Source organism: Leguminivora glycinivorella, chromosome 10, assembly GCF_023078275.1.
Source record: "Leguminivora glycinivorella isolate SPB_JAAS2020 chromosome 10, LegGlyc_1.1, whole genome shotgun sequence".
Taxonomy (NCBI): domain Eukaryota; kingdom Metazoa; phylum Arthropoda; class Insecta; order Lepidoptera; family Tortricidae; genus Leguminivora; species Leguminivora glycinivorella.
Window position 1 is genome coordinate 10,196,640 of NC_062980.1, and position 20,775 is coordinate 10,217,414.

General features: G+C 36.9%; 1 protein-coding gene across 1 annotated transcript in view; it reads right to left on the reverse strand.

Annotated features, from left to right (window-relative positions):
• The window catches only part of LOC125230044 (clustered mitochondria protein homolog), a 39,784-nt gene that overhangs the window by 16,607 nt on the left and 2,402 nt on the right, over nucleotides 1–20,775 (reverse strand). The window contains exons 2-7 of the mRNA XM_048135025.1: nucleotides 3,913–4,104; nucleotides 2,892–3,541; nucleotides 2,625–2,786; nucleotides 1,899–2,052; nucleotides 1,191–1,324; nucleotides 612–748 (exon numbers count right to left, since the gene is read on the reverse strand). Of these exons, the coding sequence (XP_047990982.1) occupies nucleotides 612–748; nucleotides 1,191–1,324; nucleotides 1,899–2,052; nucleotides 2,625–2,786; nucleotides 2,892–3,541; nucleotides 3,913–4,104 (1,429 nt within the window). The remainder of the gene's footprint in view (nucleotides 1–611; nucleotides 749–1,190; nucleotides 1,325–1,898; nucleotides 2,053–2,624; nucleotides 2,787–2,891; nucleotides 3,542–3,912; nucleotides 4,105–20,775) is intronic.

The following is a 20,775-nucleotide window of genomic DNA, read 5'->3' on the forward strand; positions in this document are numbered from 1 at the left end:
CTAGTGCTAACGGTTACTGAGATTATCCGCGGACGGACGGACGGACGGACGGACGGACGGACGGACAGACAGACATGGCGAAACTATAAGGGTTCCTAGTTGACTACGGAACCCTAAAAACGAAAATAATAAGTAAGGCGTAAAGTTAAAAAACATCTATTATCAGTACAATATTATAGATTCATATGCAAAAGAAATAACAATGCCGCAGACGTTGAACGGAGCGTGGTTTCCTCACATTTGAATGCCGTATTTATCTCCAACACAATAAAAAATGATTATGACGAGTGATTCCTCAAAATAAGGGCATCAATTTACAAACGATATTTATAGACTTTACGTTGGTTGACGACGACAAAAATTCCATGTAGGGCGAATTACATGCCTCAGTGCGGAATCAACATCTAAAGTTAGAAAAGGATAGCACTACTGACTGGTTGAGGTAGAAACCGCGAGGGCACGCCGTAATGTGAGTGACGACGTGTAGGTCACTAAAAAGATTAATCAGGTAGCCGCAAATTTTGCGCGGCCCCGGCGGCTGATTCCAGCCCGATACACGCCTAAGTATGAAATTGCTAACACGCACAAGTTAGAAAAGGATCGCTACTAACTGGTTGAGGTAGAATCCGCGAGGGCACGCCGTGATGTGGAAGTGGCGGTCCTCTAGAGTGACGACGTGAAGGTACAGCAGGTCGCCGCACATCTTGCGCGGGCCCGGCGGCGGGTTCCAGCCCGATGTCGTCAGCACCTGCCAAAGAAACAATTAATGGTGACGTTGGTACACATTAGGTTTTTTTTCCAAATGCGTCGAAGGGCTCAAATAGGTATCATCAGTCAGTTGACAACCAAAACACATTAAGAGGAAAGAGGACGACTGTTTTTTGTACGTATCTACTTTTCCACTCTGTAGTATGATGTATGATGTTTCTCTTTGGTGCCTACGAACGCCTGAGAATTTGGGGCAGACAGGTACCGCAGTGACCTAGTAGTTTTAATGCGAGTTCGGCCGAAGCGAACAGCGTCTGACCACTGCCTCTGGTTGAAGTGACTTTTGGTTGTCATCTTCACGACAAAATGTGTTCTGGTATCCCAGGCTCACCTTAATTATTTGTTACAAATGGCGCCCAATTAAATGACATATATGAATAACTGTTGTTTTCTCGCGAAACAAGTAGTTGTAAAGGAAATACCTTCAAACATTGGGGAGCTTTGTTCTCCTTGGTCAGCCCCGGATGCAAGGGCAATAATGGCCGCTCTGTACTGCCAGGCATGATGTAGTCGGGCGGCGTGCAATCCACGCTTTCTGGGCGAGACTTCTTCTTTTCTGGATGAAAAAAGGAAGACATAGTACATGAGTTATTTTATAAACATAAAAATACTTCGATTTTGACTTCAGACAGTTCAGATGTATCTGCAATGGGTATGACAAGAAAAAGTTACATTGCATCTAAATTTTTTACTTGAAAATATCGCATTTAGATCCGTTTGTCTGATGCTAGCTAAAACGCCACACTCTTCTTTCTGTTGAGAGCTACAAAGAAGTTTTAGGGTCAATGAGGAGGCACACTCAAAGGTTATGACAGATGGCGCCACCCTATTAGTCCATACATAAGAGCGAGAAGATATGTTTTTTCTCTCTCACACATATGAATGACAATGATATGCCTAGACACTTGCACAGACGCCGCCTTTCTGGATAAAATGTCAGTGTGTCTCCTCATTGCACCAATCTCTCCTCATCTGCTACCGTAACAGCGTTTGCTAGATTTTATTGTACGGTATTTTTCATCATTCTCTGCTGTTTGACGTTAATCGATCTGTTAAATGTGGTAGGTGCAACTGGGCCCAAGAGTTGTCTGTCACACACGTGGTGTACCACCAATAGTGTAGATTCTTACCAAGAATATCGCCCTGTGTAATAACATTGAGGAAGGCGAGCGAGCTGCACTCCTGCCCAGCGTAGGCGTCGGTGTAATCTATCGACTTGAGCAGGTCGCGCACGTGACGCACGTGGATGCGAGCCTCTCGCATCGTGTACGGCTCTTCTACCACCTGGAAACACAATACCGTTTAATATTCTGCCAACATCACGGTCTCACACTCGACGAGTGAGGTACGAAGTAGTGGGCAGAGACATGGTGTTGCCACGTTACTCGGCCGCCTAAACTTCTCACACCCCACTTCGATTATATGGCTAGGATGCAACACATAAGACAATCTCATGAGATCCATTTTTAGTGGAGAACCAGTTCATCGGAGACTTCGAGGCGACTGTTGAATAAATATGAGACAGGGGCCTATTGCATAACAATTTACAACTCATATTACAAGCGGTAGTCCCCCTCCAATTCATTTTATAAGAAAGAGAGTTCCACTTGTAATACAAGTTGTAAATTGTTATGCAACAGGCCCATGGTCTAATGATTATTTCTATTTCACAGGACTACATACTAGTATTAATATAGGTGGGTATTGACAAGATCCATCACTCTCTCACCCTCCTTAGAACCACTTTAAACCAAAACAAAAATAAAATTTTAGCATCATTAATGCCATGCAAAAGTAGACATTCTCTTTTCCAAAAAATAACAACTGAATCTAAAGCAAACATTATAGTTACGTACTTTGATAACTGATCCTTCCTTTAATCCTTCAATATTTTTCAATTCCGCGAAGTTATCTAGAGTGACGCCATCGAGTTGCAGAGAGAAGCAGGTCCTGTGACAAGTATCCTCGCGATCCATCAACACCTGATGGATTTCTTGCACCAGCTCCATACTCAATACCTAAAAAAAAATATAGAGTGACTCAATATTTATGAAGTATATTATGAAAATTCATGCTATATTTTTGTTAAAATCAACATATTTTTTGTAAATATGATGGTATACCTGAATATCTAATGGTTCCGCTCCAGGGCTAACAATTTTAACAGTGAATCCCATATCCTGAATGAAAACAACCTCAGCATCTCTTTTTTTGTCATCACCGTCTTCACTGGGAGTCGACTCCCTGTCTTTATCTCCATTGACGACTTTATTACATTCACCATTTACTTTTTCTGTCGTTTCCGCTGGCTTTGAATCTTCTTCTTTCTTATCTGTTACAATAACAGTCACTTTCTTTTCAGACTCATTACTCTTATCAGCTGCCTTAGTCTTTTTGCTCTCTTTTTTCTTATCAGCTACTCTACTTTCAGAGTTTTTCTTCGGACATACCTTCGGTAAAACGATGTCATGGCCCTCGTCTGACTTGCTGGACTTTGAATCGTCAGAATCACTGTTAATTCCATTAGAAACTACTTTACCATTATCACTACTACTACTAATATCACAATCTGAATTTTCTTTTTTAGCGTTGCCATTGAGAATGGTCTCGTGCGATTTATTTGTTCCATTTACAATTTGCTCTTTGGTGCGTGGCTTGTCGTCTTTGACATCACTGTCGCTAGGTATCCGTTCTTCCCCGTTTAACTTTGAATTGGACTTGCTGGAATTCGTTTGTGTCTTTTCGTTATTGCTTTTGGGTTTTTGTGTGGTTTCTGTAAAGAGAACGAATATTAATGTCACATACCTAATCATTCCATACCTAAATTACTTACTTAACCAAATTCTGTTCAGGCAATCTTTTTGAACTAAGGCCAAATCAATTCAACTAATCTACTTAAAGATGTGTTTGGGGACACCTTTTATACAGGTCATTACTAGCTGATTATCAGTCTATAAGACAAACGTAAAATATCTGTGGGCACGAGACACGGTGCCGTGTCGGTAACGGAGAAGGATGGCGCACAGCAACCGTATAGGAGGCGCATGTAGTAGAACATGCACCCCGTCTATGTGCATGTCAAGTGTCCATGCCTGTCTATTGCTGTCTTCACTGATATATTCTCGTATCTAAGGTGGCAGTTACCTGTGGGCATGGGGAACGGTGCCGGGTTGGTACCGGGAGATGGTGGCTTGCGCGCGGCAGCCGCGTAAGAGACGCGCGCGCTACCACCGCCCTCGTCGTCGGCGCGTCCGTTAGGCGTGCGCGCGTGCCCGTTGCTCCCTGCAGTCTTCACCGATATGTTCTTTTTCATCTTTGTGGCCTCCGCCTTCTCGGCTGTAGAAGACATAGTTATGTTAGTAGTTTCCTCAGAATGCATGCTGAATCTTGAACAGTTGGAACATGGCATGGCATCTCATAATTCTCATATCATGAAAACATGGTCGTATTAAAAAAAAAACATCTTACATCCTCATACATAATGTACCTACATAATATTATAATTCATGATGTCGTGCAAGAATATTATTAATAGATAAGTTCGAGAGTTCAGGAGATAAACTGTTGACTGGGGGGAGTGAGGCGTGCCCTGTTTGTGAGAATAAACCACTAAATTTGTATGCTATTGTACAGTCAGTACACGGCGCAGACTTATCCTAGCGCTCCCGGGGCTTACGAGTACACGGCTTTACCGTAAACTCGCGTTGTAACAGAGATAGTCGTTGCAGTCTCTTTATTGACTACGATTTAGTTTTCTTTGTGTAAATGTATAGAAATAGGCGCGAAGTACCTGTACCTATACACAGAACGCTTCGCTTTTAAAACAGTAAAATGCAATAGCTATTTCTTGAAAGCATGTTGGCGCTTTTCATTTCAACCCGTCATAGTAACTGTAGTAATTAAGTCATTCTTCGCACTTAAACGACAACTGGCGACAACTTTAGCCGTCCGAACATCAAAGGATTTGGTCATAAAACTCATTAAAGGAACGTGCCTTACTTGTCATATTTCAATTCTATTTGTAAAACGGCATACTAATTCTAGGGCGCGATATTTATAAGAGTTTATTTCTATTCGATACCGCATATGTTTAAAGACTGAAGCCGGTTTTTTAGGCTAGCTACTATTCTTCCTGGTGTGGGGGAACATCAAGGGCAATTCACGACGTTAACAGAGCGCATCGCCAGCAAACCAGTGTAAGAGTGATCTTCGAAAATACATAGCTGTTTCCGATCTCGAGACCGAAATATCCTAGCGAGCTAGCGATTGAGAAGTTTTTTATTTAAGAATATGTAAGGTAGAAGCGCTTGAGTATTCTAATAGCATTCGATAGCGGGCTAGCAGTCGCGCTTTCTAACCAGCGTAATTGCGTTGGGATTTAGGGTATTTGCTATGGTTTTCATAGTTACATTTATACTAGTTTTGTAGCAATAGGTAATGTATAGGGAGATTGGGCGTGTTGCGCATGCCTGATCCCGTGACAGCGCACGTGGTCGCCGCTGGCGCAGCGCCAACTATCTCCAGCGGCGAGTCAATAATAGACGGCAACGGGATGCCGCCAACAATAGACGCCATCGACGCCGAGTCTGCATCGCGACAGGGTAGTGCATCTGTTCTCAACTAATGCTCATTTATTTTCTGTGGTTGAACGGGTATTATTGCACTAGCTACAGAATACACAAATACTGACTGCTTGGACTGATCTTGCTCCTACAGTATCTTGTTTAGCATGAGTCAGACGACCGGTCTGGCTCAGTCGGTAGTGACCCTGCCTGCTGAGCCGCGGTCCTGGGTTCGAATCCCGGAAAGGGCATCTATTTGTGTGATGTGCACAGATATTTGTTCCTGAGTCATGGATGTTTTCTATGTATATAAGCATGTATTTACCTATTTAAGTATGTATATCGTCGCTTAGCACCCATAGTACAAGCATTGCTTAGTTTGGGGCTAAGTTGATCTGTGTAAGGTGTCAAAAAAAATATAGTTGTAGTGAGATGAAAGTATCATAGACAAATTAGACAATAATGTCATATCTATCTATCTATGGTCAGTCGTAATTGACGTAAACCTACTGGGCGTTAAAATTTAAATCCAGTCAGAATTTATTATAAATACTGTTATGAGGAATCATATTTTGCAAATTTGCACATCTTTCAAGATAGACATTAATCTTAAAATTAAAAGCCTAAAGACCTTCTGTCTGCATCACAACAGTCACAACATGCCTTCTGTTGGTACCTGTTAAAATACTTCCCCACACAATCCTTACTCATTTCTATACTGTTACAGAATAGTACATTACGATACAAGTGCGTAAAAAAGAAAGTTCGAAACGAGTGGCGATAAATTAAAACACGACCGAAGGGAGTGTTTTAAATCGACACGAGTTACGAATTTCCTTTTCGCACGTGTATCGTACGACTTTTTCAGTACAGACGGCCCTCCGAAGTTTTGACCTGGCATATAATATAATGAACCACTTCTCGCACTAGTCCGAAAAAAAAACACCATCTGTACCTACTGAAAAATATGTATGTACCAGACTAAACAATAGCATGGAAAATATAATAATACCCTGTTTAAGTAAATCTACATTAATAAAAATTATTAAATTCTTAACCTGAGCATGTCATTATAATTTATTGCCATCGCCACAACAATAGCCTTCGGTCTCTTGACAAAAAACTTAAGAAACGTTAACTATGATCATTGTTTCTCGTATTCATTAACAGACGAAGTAGTTATTATCTAGAACGAAACAATTCTTCTACTCCTATACATATAGGTTGTGACGCTGAGCGATAAGGGAGACATACGACTAAGCAATCATATCAATTTATTGCTCTCAATAAAGCATGACCTCAATATGAAACATTTTTAATGAATCCCACCTTATTTACCTACCGAGAGCGGAAAAAATTACATACTTGAGTGATGCCTGAGAAGACAAACTTTCATATCAACCTAAATGTTGGAGTTATCTATGTTCCCGTTACAAGAGATAACAAGGCGAGGTGCCAACGGCCCCTTCAGTTATATTAAAACTTGTGAAATTTACTGATAAACGCTCTTCGTTCTTAATATCACAGCATGTCGCGGCTCTTTAAATTAGCCGTTAAATGTAGATAAGAAATAGCAAGGTATTTAGAGATGTTTAAAGGTTAAGGTTTAGGTAAAGGTTAATAAGCTCTAGCATTTATAACGTAACTAGCTTTTGCCCGCGGCTTCGCTCGCGTTAGAAAGAGACAAAAAGTAGCCTTTGTCACTCTCCATCCCTTCAACTATCTACACTTAAAAATCACGCCAATTCGTCGCTCCGTTTTGCTGTGAAAGACGGACAAACAAACAGACACGCACACTTTCCCATTTATAATATTAAGTATGGATTATTTATAATCGACTTATAATTATAATAATGTGATTATGATACGACTGCGTAATAATTACTACAGATGTAGTGCGAAATGTTTTTCCTTAGTATTTTTTACGGAAACGTACGAACGTCATGCTATCTCGGACATCTCAGAAAAAGAAATACTGATATTGACTGAACTAGCACGACAAATACGAACGATTCCGTAAAAATACGAAGATCTCTTTCACATCTGTAACAAGACATAGACACAAAGATATGAATATCACAAGTTCACCCAATTTATAATAACATTTTTCAACTGTCTCCAGAGTGGAATCCTTATTCCACGAAGAAATTTTCCGCGTTTTATAAATCACGCTTGACACGATTTTCACACCACTGGTATTTTAAGGTTTCCCATACAACCGCGGACGGGATTGGGCGAAGAAACCTTGGCAAGTATGATTAGAGGGTTTGACGTCATAAAAAACTTTCGGATTCAGAAAAATAAGAAGCGTGTTGCTGGGACGCCTAAGCGGGTGGTAAGCGCGCTGAGCGCCGCTCAATGAATAATGCAAGGAGCAACCAGCGTCAGCGACAATCGCCGCATATTTAACCTTAGCTTACCGATTATTGTGTGATTCCTTCCCTTGACCTTACGTTTCCTTTTGAAACACTATCTATATACCATCACTTAGTTAGAAATGCGCTTAAACGTTAGTAATTTTTAAGTAAACATGGAATTTTTATTATATTTGACACATGTAAACAAAATATTAAGAATAACGATAGACATTGACAATTTTGACACATAAAATATTATCCGATTTAAAGGTTTTTGGAAAAGTTTAAACAGATTATTTTCGTTTAATCATATTCAAAAATTCGTCTACACTTAAACAAATTGTGGAACCGCCATAGAACTATATTATACGTTTCAACAACGGCCTAATATTATATATGTGTAACATTTTGTTATACATAGATCAAATTCATGAATTTCATGATTCACATTCGCCTATACATATGTAAAGTCAAACAAAACAAGCACGATCAAACTATGTAAATCTTATAGTACACGGCGCGCGTATCTGATCCCTAACCCTAACCTGATAAAACCCTTGAACTGAACCCGATAAAACTTAGTCGGAAATTGTAAGGCGTATATGTATAGCTGCTTAATGTACTTATGTCCATAATTCACAAAGCTTAGTCTTAATTCATTTATAGGCCTTAATCCCTGAAAATATGCAAGTATTCTTGTATTTCAAACAATTTTATTATTTACTGGTTAAAAACTTTAGGAACTATGGCGTTTAATTTTTTTTTTTATTCATTCATACATTTAATTTAATACAGAGTGTCGCTTTGAATGAGGGCTTTCAAGGAGGATCAAATGAGGGCCGGTGACAATGATAAAAATGGTTGAAAAATGAATGGACTTGTAAGTAAATATTCTATTAATGCGCTAATAATTAAAATAAAGTTTACAAAGTGTTATCAGAATACCTAGAATTAGTTAGGAACAGGCGTAATGCAATATTTTATGAAGCAATATATTATGTAAGTAATAAACTACAATTACCTAACTCACGAAAACGAATAAAACAATATGTTTAAAAACCCAAGAGCGGAAAGAAACGTGCTTCAATCAACCTTCGTAAAGTCTGACTAAAACTGTTTTCAAAGTTTTCAAACTGAAACTACATAAAAGATACTACTGAAACTGGATAAAAGTAAAAATCATTTAAGTAACTTAGGCCGTTTTCACATTATCCGATATCGGATGTCGGACCGACATCCTACATCCGATAAACGCTTCCGATAGTGTCGGATGTCGGTCCGATAAAACGCATTGTTCCAAATCAATGAAGTATGATTTTGTATCGAAAAATATTTAAAAATGGTTTATATTTAATAATTATAAGCACTATATCCTTAATATTATATTGTAAAATTAAAATAACGAGCATAAAAAATACTCAGGGTGTCAGGCAAAATAAATAAATTTACATTCAACTATATCTACTAAAAGATGAAAGAACTAGTATCCGCAATTCGGACCGATGCATTAAAACCTTTTTTTTTTTCAATGGGAATTTTCAACTAATTTGAATTTCCATCATTAGCAGCTGTTTAATAGACGCCATTTTTGTCACGCACACTACTACAAACGTATATATACATTATATACGCACACAAACAAATATTATCGGCCGACAACTGGCGGGGCGTCCGGCATGCCAAAAAATGTCGGAAGCGTCCTGCCGATATCGGCAGTTCCATGGTGCCTCGGACAAAAACTGTTGTAGGAGAGTGCCATCGGCATTAAATCCGCAACTTTTGCGTTTTATATCGATTTTTAGTAATAATGATCTATTAAATACATAAATGAAGACCTGGAAGCGCATAAATCTTACATTTTACATCCTTCCTACATCCGATATCGGATCGGATAATGTGAAAACGGCCTTAGGGAGTTTACACATATTTACACATATTTGCATTTTTGCACTTCTACTTGAATAGTAAAGCAGTTATCAAACGATAATGAATCGTAGCAAGACAATAGTTATTTGTTATACAAGGGGGCAAAGTTGTATTTTAACGCCGAGTGTAGATTTGAAAAACGAGCAAGTGAAAGGATTATATAGTTGAACCACGAGCGAAGCGAGTGGTTCGAGAATAGAATCCTGAACTTGCGAGCTTTTTAACACACGAGAAGTAAAATACATTTGCACCCGAGTGTAACACAAAACTTTTCCCCTCACTATAGCGAGGAAACTACAACGCAAGAAATGCGTTTATCACTGCTTCCAGTAGTTCCACAGGTGGTAAATCATCTTTATTACTAGATTCACCTACTTTTATCAATTTTAAAGCAGTTAATTTGACTTTATTCAAGGTCAAATTACTTTACCCACTAGTGGATAAAATGCGTTTTTACCCGCTGGTATTAAAGGACAAAACACGTGTTTCCGAGCTAGTGAGGGGAAAAATACATTGCTAGTCGTTACGTATGGCACATAATGATTACAACGGGCAGGATCAATAATGGGTCAAGCAAACTGCATCGCCTCATTCAATGTAAGGCATACGACTCGATGTAAGTATTAGCAAGTGTACATAATACGTAATAAAAAGGGTATCTTTTACAGTACATGCATTATGGCGCTGCTTTACCGCACGAGTGCCCAAAAAAGTAAGTATTTATATCGAAATATATGTGTCAAATGTACCGAAAACGTTGTAGGTATAATACAACTGCAAAAGGCAATTCGCAACTCGCATCGATTTAAAACACTCCCTTCGTTCGTATTTTAATTTAATTTATATCGCCGCTTGCTTTGTGTAACATGTATTACTATTACGTGTCACGTCAGCATTTCGGAACTGTGGGTGTGGGCTGAAGGAACTTGCCGTTGCTTGGCTCCGTTAAATAGAATTCAAAGACTCCTACGATGACACCTGCAACCTGCAATGCCTACATACGCCTAGAATAAACGATGACCGAAGTAATTATTATATCGTGCTCCTATACCATTAAAAATAAGTACATGACACAATACTATGGTTTATTTATCAATTATCATATTATGGTGATGTTATATCTTTACGAAATGACTTGCATGTTAACCCTTAAATGCATGGTGATGTATATGTATATATATGCATCACATATTTGATGGCCTGTGGCTCAATATGTAGATATCCAAAATCACATTTATAGCTTAATTATTATTCAGTATTTATTATTATTTAATAAATAATTAAATAAAATAAATAATATTATTATTTAAGGATAAAGATGAAATGGCGGAAAAGTGTACAAAAACAGGATGATGGCGATTTTTAGTATGTGATTTAGGCAGATTTTTTCGGAGTTAGTAATTAGTTTATGTTTAAACATTTTATCATGGGGGTTTCACAAATAGTGTACCTTTCTAATAGTAGTAAAACTTTACAAATAAAACCTACCTCTAACACTGATTTAGTATTAAAATCGGTATTAAATATTTTTTTTATTATTTTGCCCAGAGTCAGAAAACCATTGTCTATCACATATATCAATATTTCGTTAAAAGAAAAAATCATGCATTTCAGGGTTAAGCTTAGACGAAATTTTAAGACTTTAATATTTTTAAATTTGATCGGTACTTACCTATTAATACCTACACTAAAATATAATTGTAGAGAGAGCCTCTGTGTTCTGCCTATGGGCGTACAAAATATGAATATCCTAACTTATAACTAGTTAAGGTACATATTAAATTCTTACAAATATAAACAGATGAAGTCACAACACTAAATAAGAGAGAAGAAATAACAGAATATATAACAATAATTCAAGAAACAAGATACAATTCAGATCAATTAAAATACTTAAAATAATACGATTAACAATTTATTTATATATCATTAAAAAAGTCGTTAATCGAATAATATATTTTACTTATTAAATAAGTTTTCAATTGCTTCTTAAACAAGTTTATGTTTTGGGTTTTTATATGGTCAGGGATCTTATTATATATCTTGCAAGCCATTCCCAGTACGCTTTTACTGAATAAGGCAGTATTGTGTCTAGTGCTAGATATTTTATTCTGGTATTGAGACCGCACAGGAAGTCTGCTTTGCTGTGACACCATTGTATATAAATGCGGATTACTTTTTACAAAATTTGCCATTTCAAAGATGTACAGTGCTGGGAAAGTTAAAATATTTAAAAGTTTAAAGTGCGGAGCACAGCCTTCTCGCATACCGATTCCAGAAATCGCTCGTACGCACCTTTTTTGGGCTATAAAAATTGCGTCTCTATATACAGAGTTCCCCCAAAATATCACTCCATACCGTAATATCGATTCCACAAGGCCATGGTATGCAGTTAACAATGCCTTCCTATCTACAACCTTAGCAAGATTCTGTAGTGCAAATGCTGACTTGCTTATTTTTTTGCAAACATATTCCACATGATCTCTCCAAGTAAGCTGCTCATCAATCATAATCCCTAAAAATTTTGTTACATCTATTCTATCAATTTTGGTTCCATTGTATTCTATATTCAAATCCATTACTGTTTTCCGTTGATGAAAATGCATTACATTTGTTTTGTTTAAATTAATTATCAAGTTATTATTTTTAAGCCATGTTATCATTTTATTTATTACTAAGTTTATGTCATTTTCATAGTCAACCTTATCATTAAAACGTACAATTGATGTACTGTCGTCAGCGAACATTATCATTGGATGATCAATTACACTCGGAAAATCATTAATATATACAAGGAAAAGTAGGGGCCAAGCACACTGCCCTGAGGCACGCCATATTGTACAACTTGTTCATTTGATGTAAATACTTGTTCAGATTTGTTTTTTAGGGAAACCCTTGATATTTGAGTAAGCTGTAGACGATTATTTAGATAGGATTCAATAAGACTTAAAACATTACTTCTGATGCCATATCTATACAATTTGTTAAGAAGCAATTCGTGATCTACATAATCAAAAGCCTTAGTCATATCCGTAAATATCGCACAAACTGGTGTTCTTCTGTCAACATTTTCTGTAACTATTTTGACTAGGTCGTAAATCGCCATATTTATATTTATGTTTTTCCTAAAACCTTTCTGTTCTTTACAAAGGATATTAAACTTGTCGAAAAATTCATACATTTGTAGTAAAAGTAAAACGTCCCAGTCCATTTTATCGCTTGCCATAAAGACGCTTTGACAGGTAGAAGCAAATTTCGTCCTACGGTAAGTGAAAAAGCGAGACGCGGGAGGTAATGCATAGACTTTAAAGTACATTTGGTACTTTCTTCCGCACTAGTTTGTAAAGTACTAAATTACTTGCCATATCGACATTTCAAAGGGCCATATGTACTGAAGACGTCAAACGATAGGTACATCAATTTATACTCACATTTGTATTCAGATAAATAGCCTAGAGAAGTTGTTTTTGTTATTGTTACTATGTCCATGCCTTTTTAAGAGGCCAACAAAAAAAATCGTATCAAGCTGCCCCATCTCCCCCTACATGTGCGAAGAAGGAAGTTCTTATTCCCTCTTTTCCGTACTTGTATCATCATTTGCTATTAAGTACTATAAATAATACATTTTTTTAATTTAGTAGCACATAAAATTAAAAAGTTATGGCTATTACATTGCTATTACACCAGGAGGTACACCCAATTTTTTGTTATTGCGCAGATGTGCCGACATTAGAATCAAACCAAGGTTATATTTGCAATCGAGAGTTAAAGCACTCGAACAGACAAAAAACATCAAAAGCCGACTAAACACAAGCCTGCAATGTCAAGTATCTACACTACATCTTATATCAGTACACAATAGTATTTATGCACTGTAAATTAGAATTCTGCTCACAGCATGGTTGCTAAAACTTCAGAACTCAAATGGCTTGTGGTTCATTTAAGACTACAGTTATTCACAAATTTCGAGATCATTTTGTCGCCGTGATAGACGAGTAAAATACAATGACCCAGCGCTCCATTTTCGTAACCAGTTGTATTTCCGGCTATTCTAAATTAAAATCAACAAGCTGAACCCGACTGAACGGCCTGGAACCACTCGGCTCTAAAAGTTTACCAGACCAAACCAAATTGCAACTTTACTCGCTCTGAAAATCCTTGGAGTAGAAAGTGGTTTTGCAGTAATTATTGGTCAAGAAAGTCTCTCTTCCTCGCGTATTGAGGTTAAATAAAACGTATTTGAAAATCAGTTAAAATGTCCTTCATTTAAAAATGTACGTACATAAAAAATATGGGATACCCCCATTTGCCATAATTTTATTTGCCATCCTATTCAACAATCATAATATTGTTTCTCATAACATCTTATGCCATAATCATTGTTTACTATATTAATCTAGTGCCAGAAACTTTGTTTCCCATAAAGTCAGTTTCCATAATGTCATTTGTCAGAATCATCGAAATCCGTAATTACCACATTCCATACCATCATTTGTCATACAAATTAGCGTCCAGAAAAGTCAATTTCCATAATGTGCTTTGGCAGAATCGAAAACTACTATAATAGGTACTAGAAGGACTAGAGAATGAAACTGCTATCAGAAAGTAGGTTAGGTTAGGTTAGAACTGTGACCCCTGGAAAATGAAACTGCTATCAGAAAGTAGGTTAGGTTAGGTTAGAACTGTGAACCTCTGGAAAAGGAAACTGCTTGAAAAGTAGGTTAGGTTAGGTTAGAACTGTGACCCCCCGGAAAATGAAAATTACTATCAGACAGTAGGTTAGGTTATGTTAGGTTAGAACTGCGACCCCCTGGAAAATGAAACTGCTATCAGAAAGTAGGTTAGGTTAGGTTAGAACTGTGACCCCCTGGAGAATGAAATTGCTGTAAAAGTAGGTTAGGTTAGGTTAGAACTGTGACCCCTGGAAAATGAAAATTACTATCAGACAGTAGGTTAGGTTATGTTAGGTTAGAACTGCGACCCCCTGGAAAATGAAACTGCTATCAGAAAGTAGGTTAGGTTAGGTTAGAACTGTGACCCCTGGAGAATGAAATTGCTGTAAAAGTAGGTTAGGTTAGGTTAGAACTGTGACCCCTGGAAAATGAAACTGCTATCAGAAAGTAGGTTAGGTTAGGTAATAATATGGGCAACAATTAATATGGCAATAATTGCTTATGGCGTTTGAATATTCTATGAAACCATATTATTGCACTTAATAATATGGCTAACAAATAGTATGGCATTGTATGATTATGGAAGGTAATATTCGGATAAACAACGAGTATGTCATATGATTTTTATGGTAAACAAATCATTCGGGCAAATGAAATTCAGGCAAGTTAGATTCGGGCAAATGAATATTATGTTAAATGACTGTCGGGCAAACAATAGACAACCAAAAAATATATACACATATTTAAACTAAATTAATAACTAGCTATCGATACGTCGTTCGCAGAAGCCGCCCGCTTTTCGGTCATGACTACCTATAGTCATGAGTTACGTCAACTAGACGCTTTGCGAATTCTGCAAAAAGCTTGTGCTCGCTGAAATATATTTCAAAATTGAGTTGACGAATAGTAAGCAAGATAATTTATTAACCGAGTGCTTCAGAAGAACAGAAATGAAGCGACTAATAACTCGCCTTGGACTGTTATGTATACATGCATGCATGTATCAATGGTTCATAGTTATAGCACTAGCATTCACAACGATTTACTGAACGGAAAATCTCGGGCGCCAGCATAAGTGTAGGTTTCGATCACGTGTATGCTAACGATTCTGAGATCATGATACACAGGGGTTGTGGTCACAGACGAGACAAAATCTTTGTGAAGGTGGTTGGTACAATTGGGCGGGTAACAAGCGGACCGGTGCCAACGTCCGATCACTATTGGACAGACACCTAATCATGAGCCAATTAATGGTATTCAAGGGTGTTCCGATTCATAGTATCTCATTCTAAATGTACGTATCAGATGTGCGTTAGAGATCTTCACATTTCAGACACCGATGACACCTTAGCTCAAAGTAGTCAGTCACGACCACTGCCGAATTTCGTAACTTGACACGAAGTCTTAGAAATACAGTTCAGTATTCATATACAAATTGAACGAGCTGCCAGTAACTCTAAAGACAAAATTCAATAGATGCGCCTACTTATACTGTAAGATATATTTGTTCACACGTCCCCGAGCAAATAACGCGGGCAGTAAAAGTTTATCGTTTGTGCATTTAATTTTGTGGCTTTCGGTATATCTAGCGCACAATAAGATTTTACGAGTAATTATTATATTTGGAGGAACTGCTTAAAATATAAACCAATTATAATCTTAATCTTGCAACCAGAGTCATATCCTAAACGAATCGAAGAATAACTGGACTGGAATAACTTAAGTTTAGTTTTATACCTACTTATCTGAAATAAATATTTTTCATTTTCATTTTCAACTAGAGTATCGAGGTAAAAGAGAATCCAAACTATAATATAGCTTAGTGAAGGATTTAAGTGTGTTACGCCCAAGTTAGAAATAATATTGCTGTCAATACTCATAATAAGTACAATTTAATGTGACATAATCCTGCTTTTCGCATGTTAACGCAGCTCAGACAAATCCCAACTCAACAGGGACAGTTTTGCTTTGAGTTGAAATCGGAAGGCATTCGCTTTCTAAAAATTAAACCAATCCAATTCTCCGGATTAGGTTAATTAAGCGATTGCTCAACAGACGGTAATTTCGTCAAGTAAACATTCGGGGACAATAATAGGTTGAAAAGACATTTTACTTTAACGAATTGCAGATGGAGATTTTAAGAATATCAGTTGTATATTACACGGACCTATATCCTTATCATTCAGGCAGAAATCATATCAACCTTATCATATTATGTTTAAATTGTGATGGTTAAATCAAACCTGCGAACCAAATAAAAATGACGGAATATGCTCAATGATAAGGATAACCTGTATTAAAATATTAACTTATATCTTGATAGTTAAGTATATTCAAAAGTAATCTCCAATACAGGTACCAATACTTCCAATACTTGTACTAGTTGTAGTATTATATATTATATTCTGTGATACATGTTACATTACAGGACAAGGTTTACAAGCAATAATATGAGTGATCCAAACCGTCCGAGTATTAAAGAAATAGAGAAGGGACATGGATAAAAACTGTACCGCAGTAATGCCGGGGGCCCCCTTGGCTTCACCAATCAATACAGGAACGTCTATGCCTTCCAAGTTAGGGGCGCTAGGAAGGGGAGGCCCTTGTGCATTTTTCCTATCATAAAGTAGATTGGTAGCGATAACATCTATTCTTGTACTTAGCAGTGATACTATATAAAGTGTTAGGAAAATAAAGGGTGGTTAGTTCAACTCTATCATTTAGTATTAGTGTTCATACAATATACATACATAAATGCACATTGGCTAAGAGAATTACACGGGGAATTAGGTATATTGTATTATAAGATTAAGTATTAGTATGAATGTGTGGGAAAGTAGTACCGTGTCGAACATGTGACGTGTATAATTCCGTCTTAAAAGAAAAGGTGAAGCAATTATTTGCTATCTAAAAAACAAAACAAATAATAGCACTACACGTTATATATGTGTCATCTACACAAACATGTTATACATATTATGTACTTATATCTTATATCACAAAGTGGTGACGAGTGACGGAGAACACGGGAGACCTTGCCCAGCAACGGGACACAATGTAGCAAAAATAAATGTTATAACCGGGATGTCCGGGATTGAAACCCGGTTTCTTCAGTTTCGTATGTAGGGCAATATTAAAGTAGGTGAGGATCAATTAGCTAATACATAGGTACCTACATACATTTTCTCGTACGCAAATTGTGTAGCGTGCTTATGTGAAACCAGCGCTTTTAATATTCGTTCGATACCTTTACCAGAATAACGGGAAATAGTCGAAATTAAAATGAAATAACAAGGTACATGTTTACATCGGAAGAGTGCACGCGATAATCATTCTATTAAAATGAAAGCGAGATACAGGGGTACGACAATGGTTACACGATAGTACAATAAGTGCATTGTCATTGGCTGATTTCCGTGGCATGAATCTATTATTACTTTCGATTAATGACCTAAGCGCAAGCCGAAAGGCATTTTTGGGAGTATTTAACAACAGACAGACAGAGTCGCACTATAAGGGTTCCTTCTGTACCTTTTTGGTACGGAAGCTATGGAACCCTAAAAACGAAACATGTGGCGTAGCTCTTCCGTATCTGAACTGAACCTAATGAAGTGTAGGGAAAATATGCATCATACGACTGTGATACCGATGACAAAAACTGTGCCGTTGATAAGAGTTATAATAAATAGATCTCTTGAACATGCTCTCAAAAGATTTTTCAGAAGACAGAGCCATCAGAACGTATGTTAAATGTTAACTGATCTAAAGCTTAGCCACATTTTTACAGGCAACCGTGTTCTATATTATATCTATACCCATGACAATTCAGATAACAAAAGTGGGTTTAACACAATGGAAAGTATTATGCTAGCACATAAATGATTAGTATCTTATTCTGCTCGTTCTTATCGCGATTCTCCGTCCTCCACCCATCGTATCGCGACGAAAACAAGAAACGTAATTTAATTACGTAATCAATCATGTCTCCCGGTGATATGTCGGGATGTCGGGCCCACTGTGTCAAAAGATACCTTCGACAAACATATGATAAACACGTGGTGAAAGACCTGGGGGGCATCTACTGTTTCTATGTGGTTTTTGTCGATGTCGCCTAGGGCAAAATGGTCTGCACAAAAAATATAACTAATTAATTAAGAACGTTTTTTAATACAACCATGTCTGTGTTCAAAATTCGTAGTCAGGTTATTACTTGAATAGTACATATGTACTTCTCAGTTACTATACGGGTAGGTAACTAGTACATACTTTGTTTTGTAGAAAAGCAGACTGCCAGTAAATACTGTTGCTATAGCCTACAGTCAGCAATCCGCCAAATATAATTACCTAAAGTAACAAACTTTACCACAAAAATAAAGATATGTTCCATAATATGTTCGTTTTTATAGGTGCAATCTTTTGGCTTATGTTTAGTCTATATTTGTTTATACATTTTTATTATTTTTCGCTGTTTGTTTCCCTACAATAAATAAAATATAATATAATAAGATAAGATATATTCGAAGCTTTGGCTGTACATTACATAGCAATAAAATCAATGTTGACTGAAGGAATATCTTAAACATTTATCTTATCATTATTCAGATTTTTCAAATCATATTTCGCCCATTTCACATCGTGGGTTGACCTGCGTTGATTATTTAGCTACCCGGTTATCTAAGCTTGCCATACCTCATAAGCAAATACCTAATTATCAGCATGGCGCCTATGGACAGATAAATTCTATTGATTATTCAAAAGAAATCATAAGACAATTGCCAAAGGAGAGGAGATGATTTAGTAGCAGCACACGAAGGTTTTAATATGTATACCTACTTATGGAATGAAACTTCAGATAAGTATCGCATCGCTTGCGTTGTGTGATCTATTGACGTTTTTTACGGACACGCAAGTTCAAAAAACGCTCGCAAGATGAGAAATTATCGTCGCTTAGCACTCATAGTACAAGCTTTGCTTAGTTTGAGGCTAAGTTGATCTGTGTAAGGTGTCCCCAATATTTATTTATTTATTTGAATTATGCATCTAACCATAGCCCACTGAGATTTCGGTATTTTTTTTTAGATTTTTTCCTGTATCTGTGTGTAATACAAGATGATATTCATTAAATTTATTTCAAACTAGCTTTTGCCCGCGGCTTCGCGTTAGAAAGAGACGAAAAGTAACCTATGTCACTCTCCATCCCTTGAAAATGAAAATGAATGAAAATGAAATATTCATTTTTCAAGTAGGCATATTACAATGCGCATATGAACGTCAAATAAAGCTACGCCGGCTCTAACCCTACGCCTCAGCCTCGAGAAGATTTCAGTCCCCCCTCAGTTGGGAGGGGGGTATCCACTATGGGACCGGCAAGAAACTCGGCGGGCAACTTCTTTTCAAAACATTACATCTTATAATTAACATGCATTAAATAACAAGATACAATTTAACATGCAAAAGTATTCATCAAAGAATATGAACAGACTAGGTACTCTATGGAAATTAATTTCAATAAATTATATTATTGCTTAATAATACGTCGTTCTTCTTCAGAGAAAACATATCAAATTGTCACAGAAGAAAAAGATAATATGAATCTCAATATCATTAAATATGTAATTTACCTACACAATATAAAATATAAAATATTTGATGTGCTTTCTTATCTGAACTGTGTCCTCTATACATAATACAATTATTTTAATTGCTATTCGTTTTTTGTAGTTTCTGGTTCGGGCCATGCATGTTTGTCTGTCAAATAGTCCTCGACTCTGTAATAAGCCTTTAACATCAATGATTTTTTTAAGTAGTTCTTAAGAGCTGGGAGGGGTAATCTCAAAGCAGTGTCAGGTAACTTATTATAAAAATGAATGCATTGCCCAACAAATGACTTCTGTACTTTACGGACACGAAACTTCTTTATGGCAAGCTTATTTTTGTTTCTAGTGTTATAATCATGGATATCAGAATTCTTAGTGAAACAGTCTAAATTCTTAACAACATAAATTATACTATCATAAATGTATTGGGAAGCTACAGTTAAGTTCCTTCAACTATCTCCACTTCAAAAATCACGTCAATTCGTCGCTTCGTTTTGCCGTGAAAGACGGTCAAACAAACAGACACACACACACACTTTCCCACTTATAATAATAGTATGGATGAGGTTTTGTGCTCATTACCTAATGATAGTAATGATACAAATGATAGGTATGGTATGTATGATGCATTAGGAGAACATCATTAACTGATGGATGGGAAATCAAACAAGAAGAAACCAGCAATATGTGAACCTTTTTTAGCATAACTGATAGTAAAATAAGAGAAGATTGGTCTCTGTACAATTGTACATACAGTCAGTGTACACCTGCTGACAATACATACATTTATTAAATTCTGCTACCTAAAGGTTGGCTGAAAATATCTTTTTAGCAATAAGTCCACCTGTTGTTTACCTCTTCACATGGTTCTGTATAAAATATGTAGGTACCT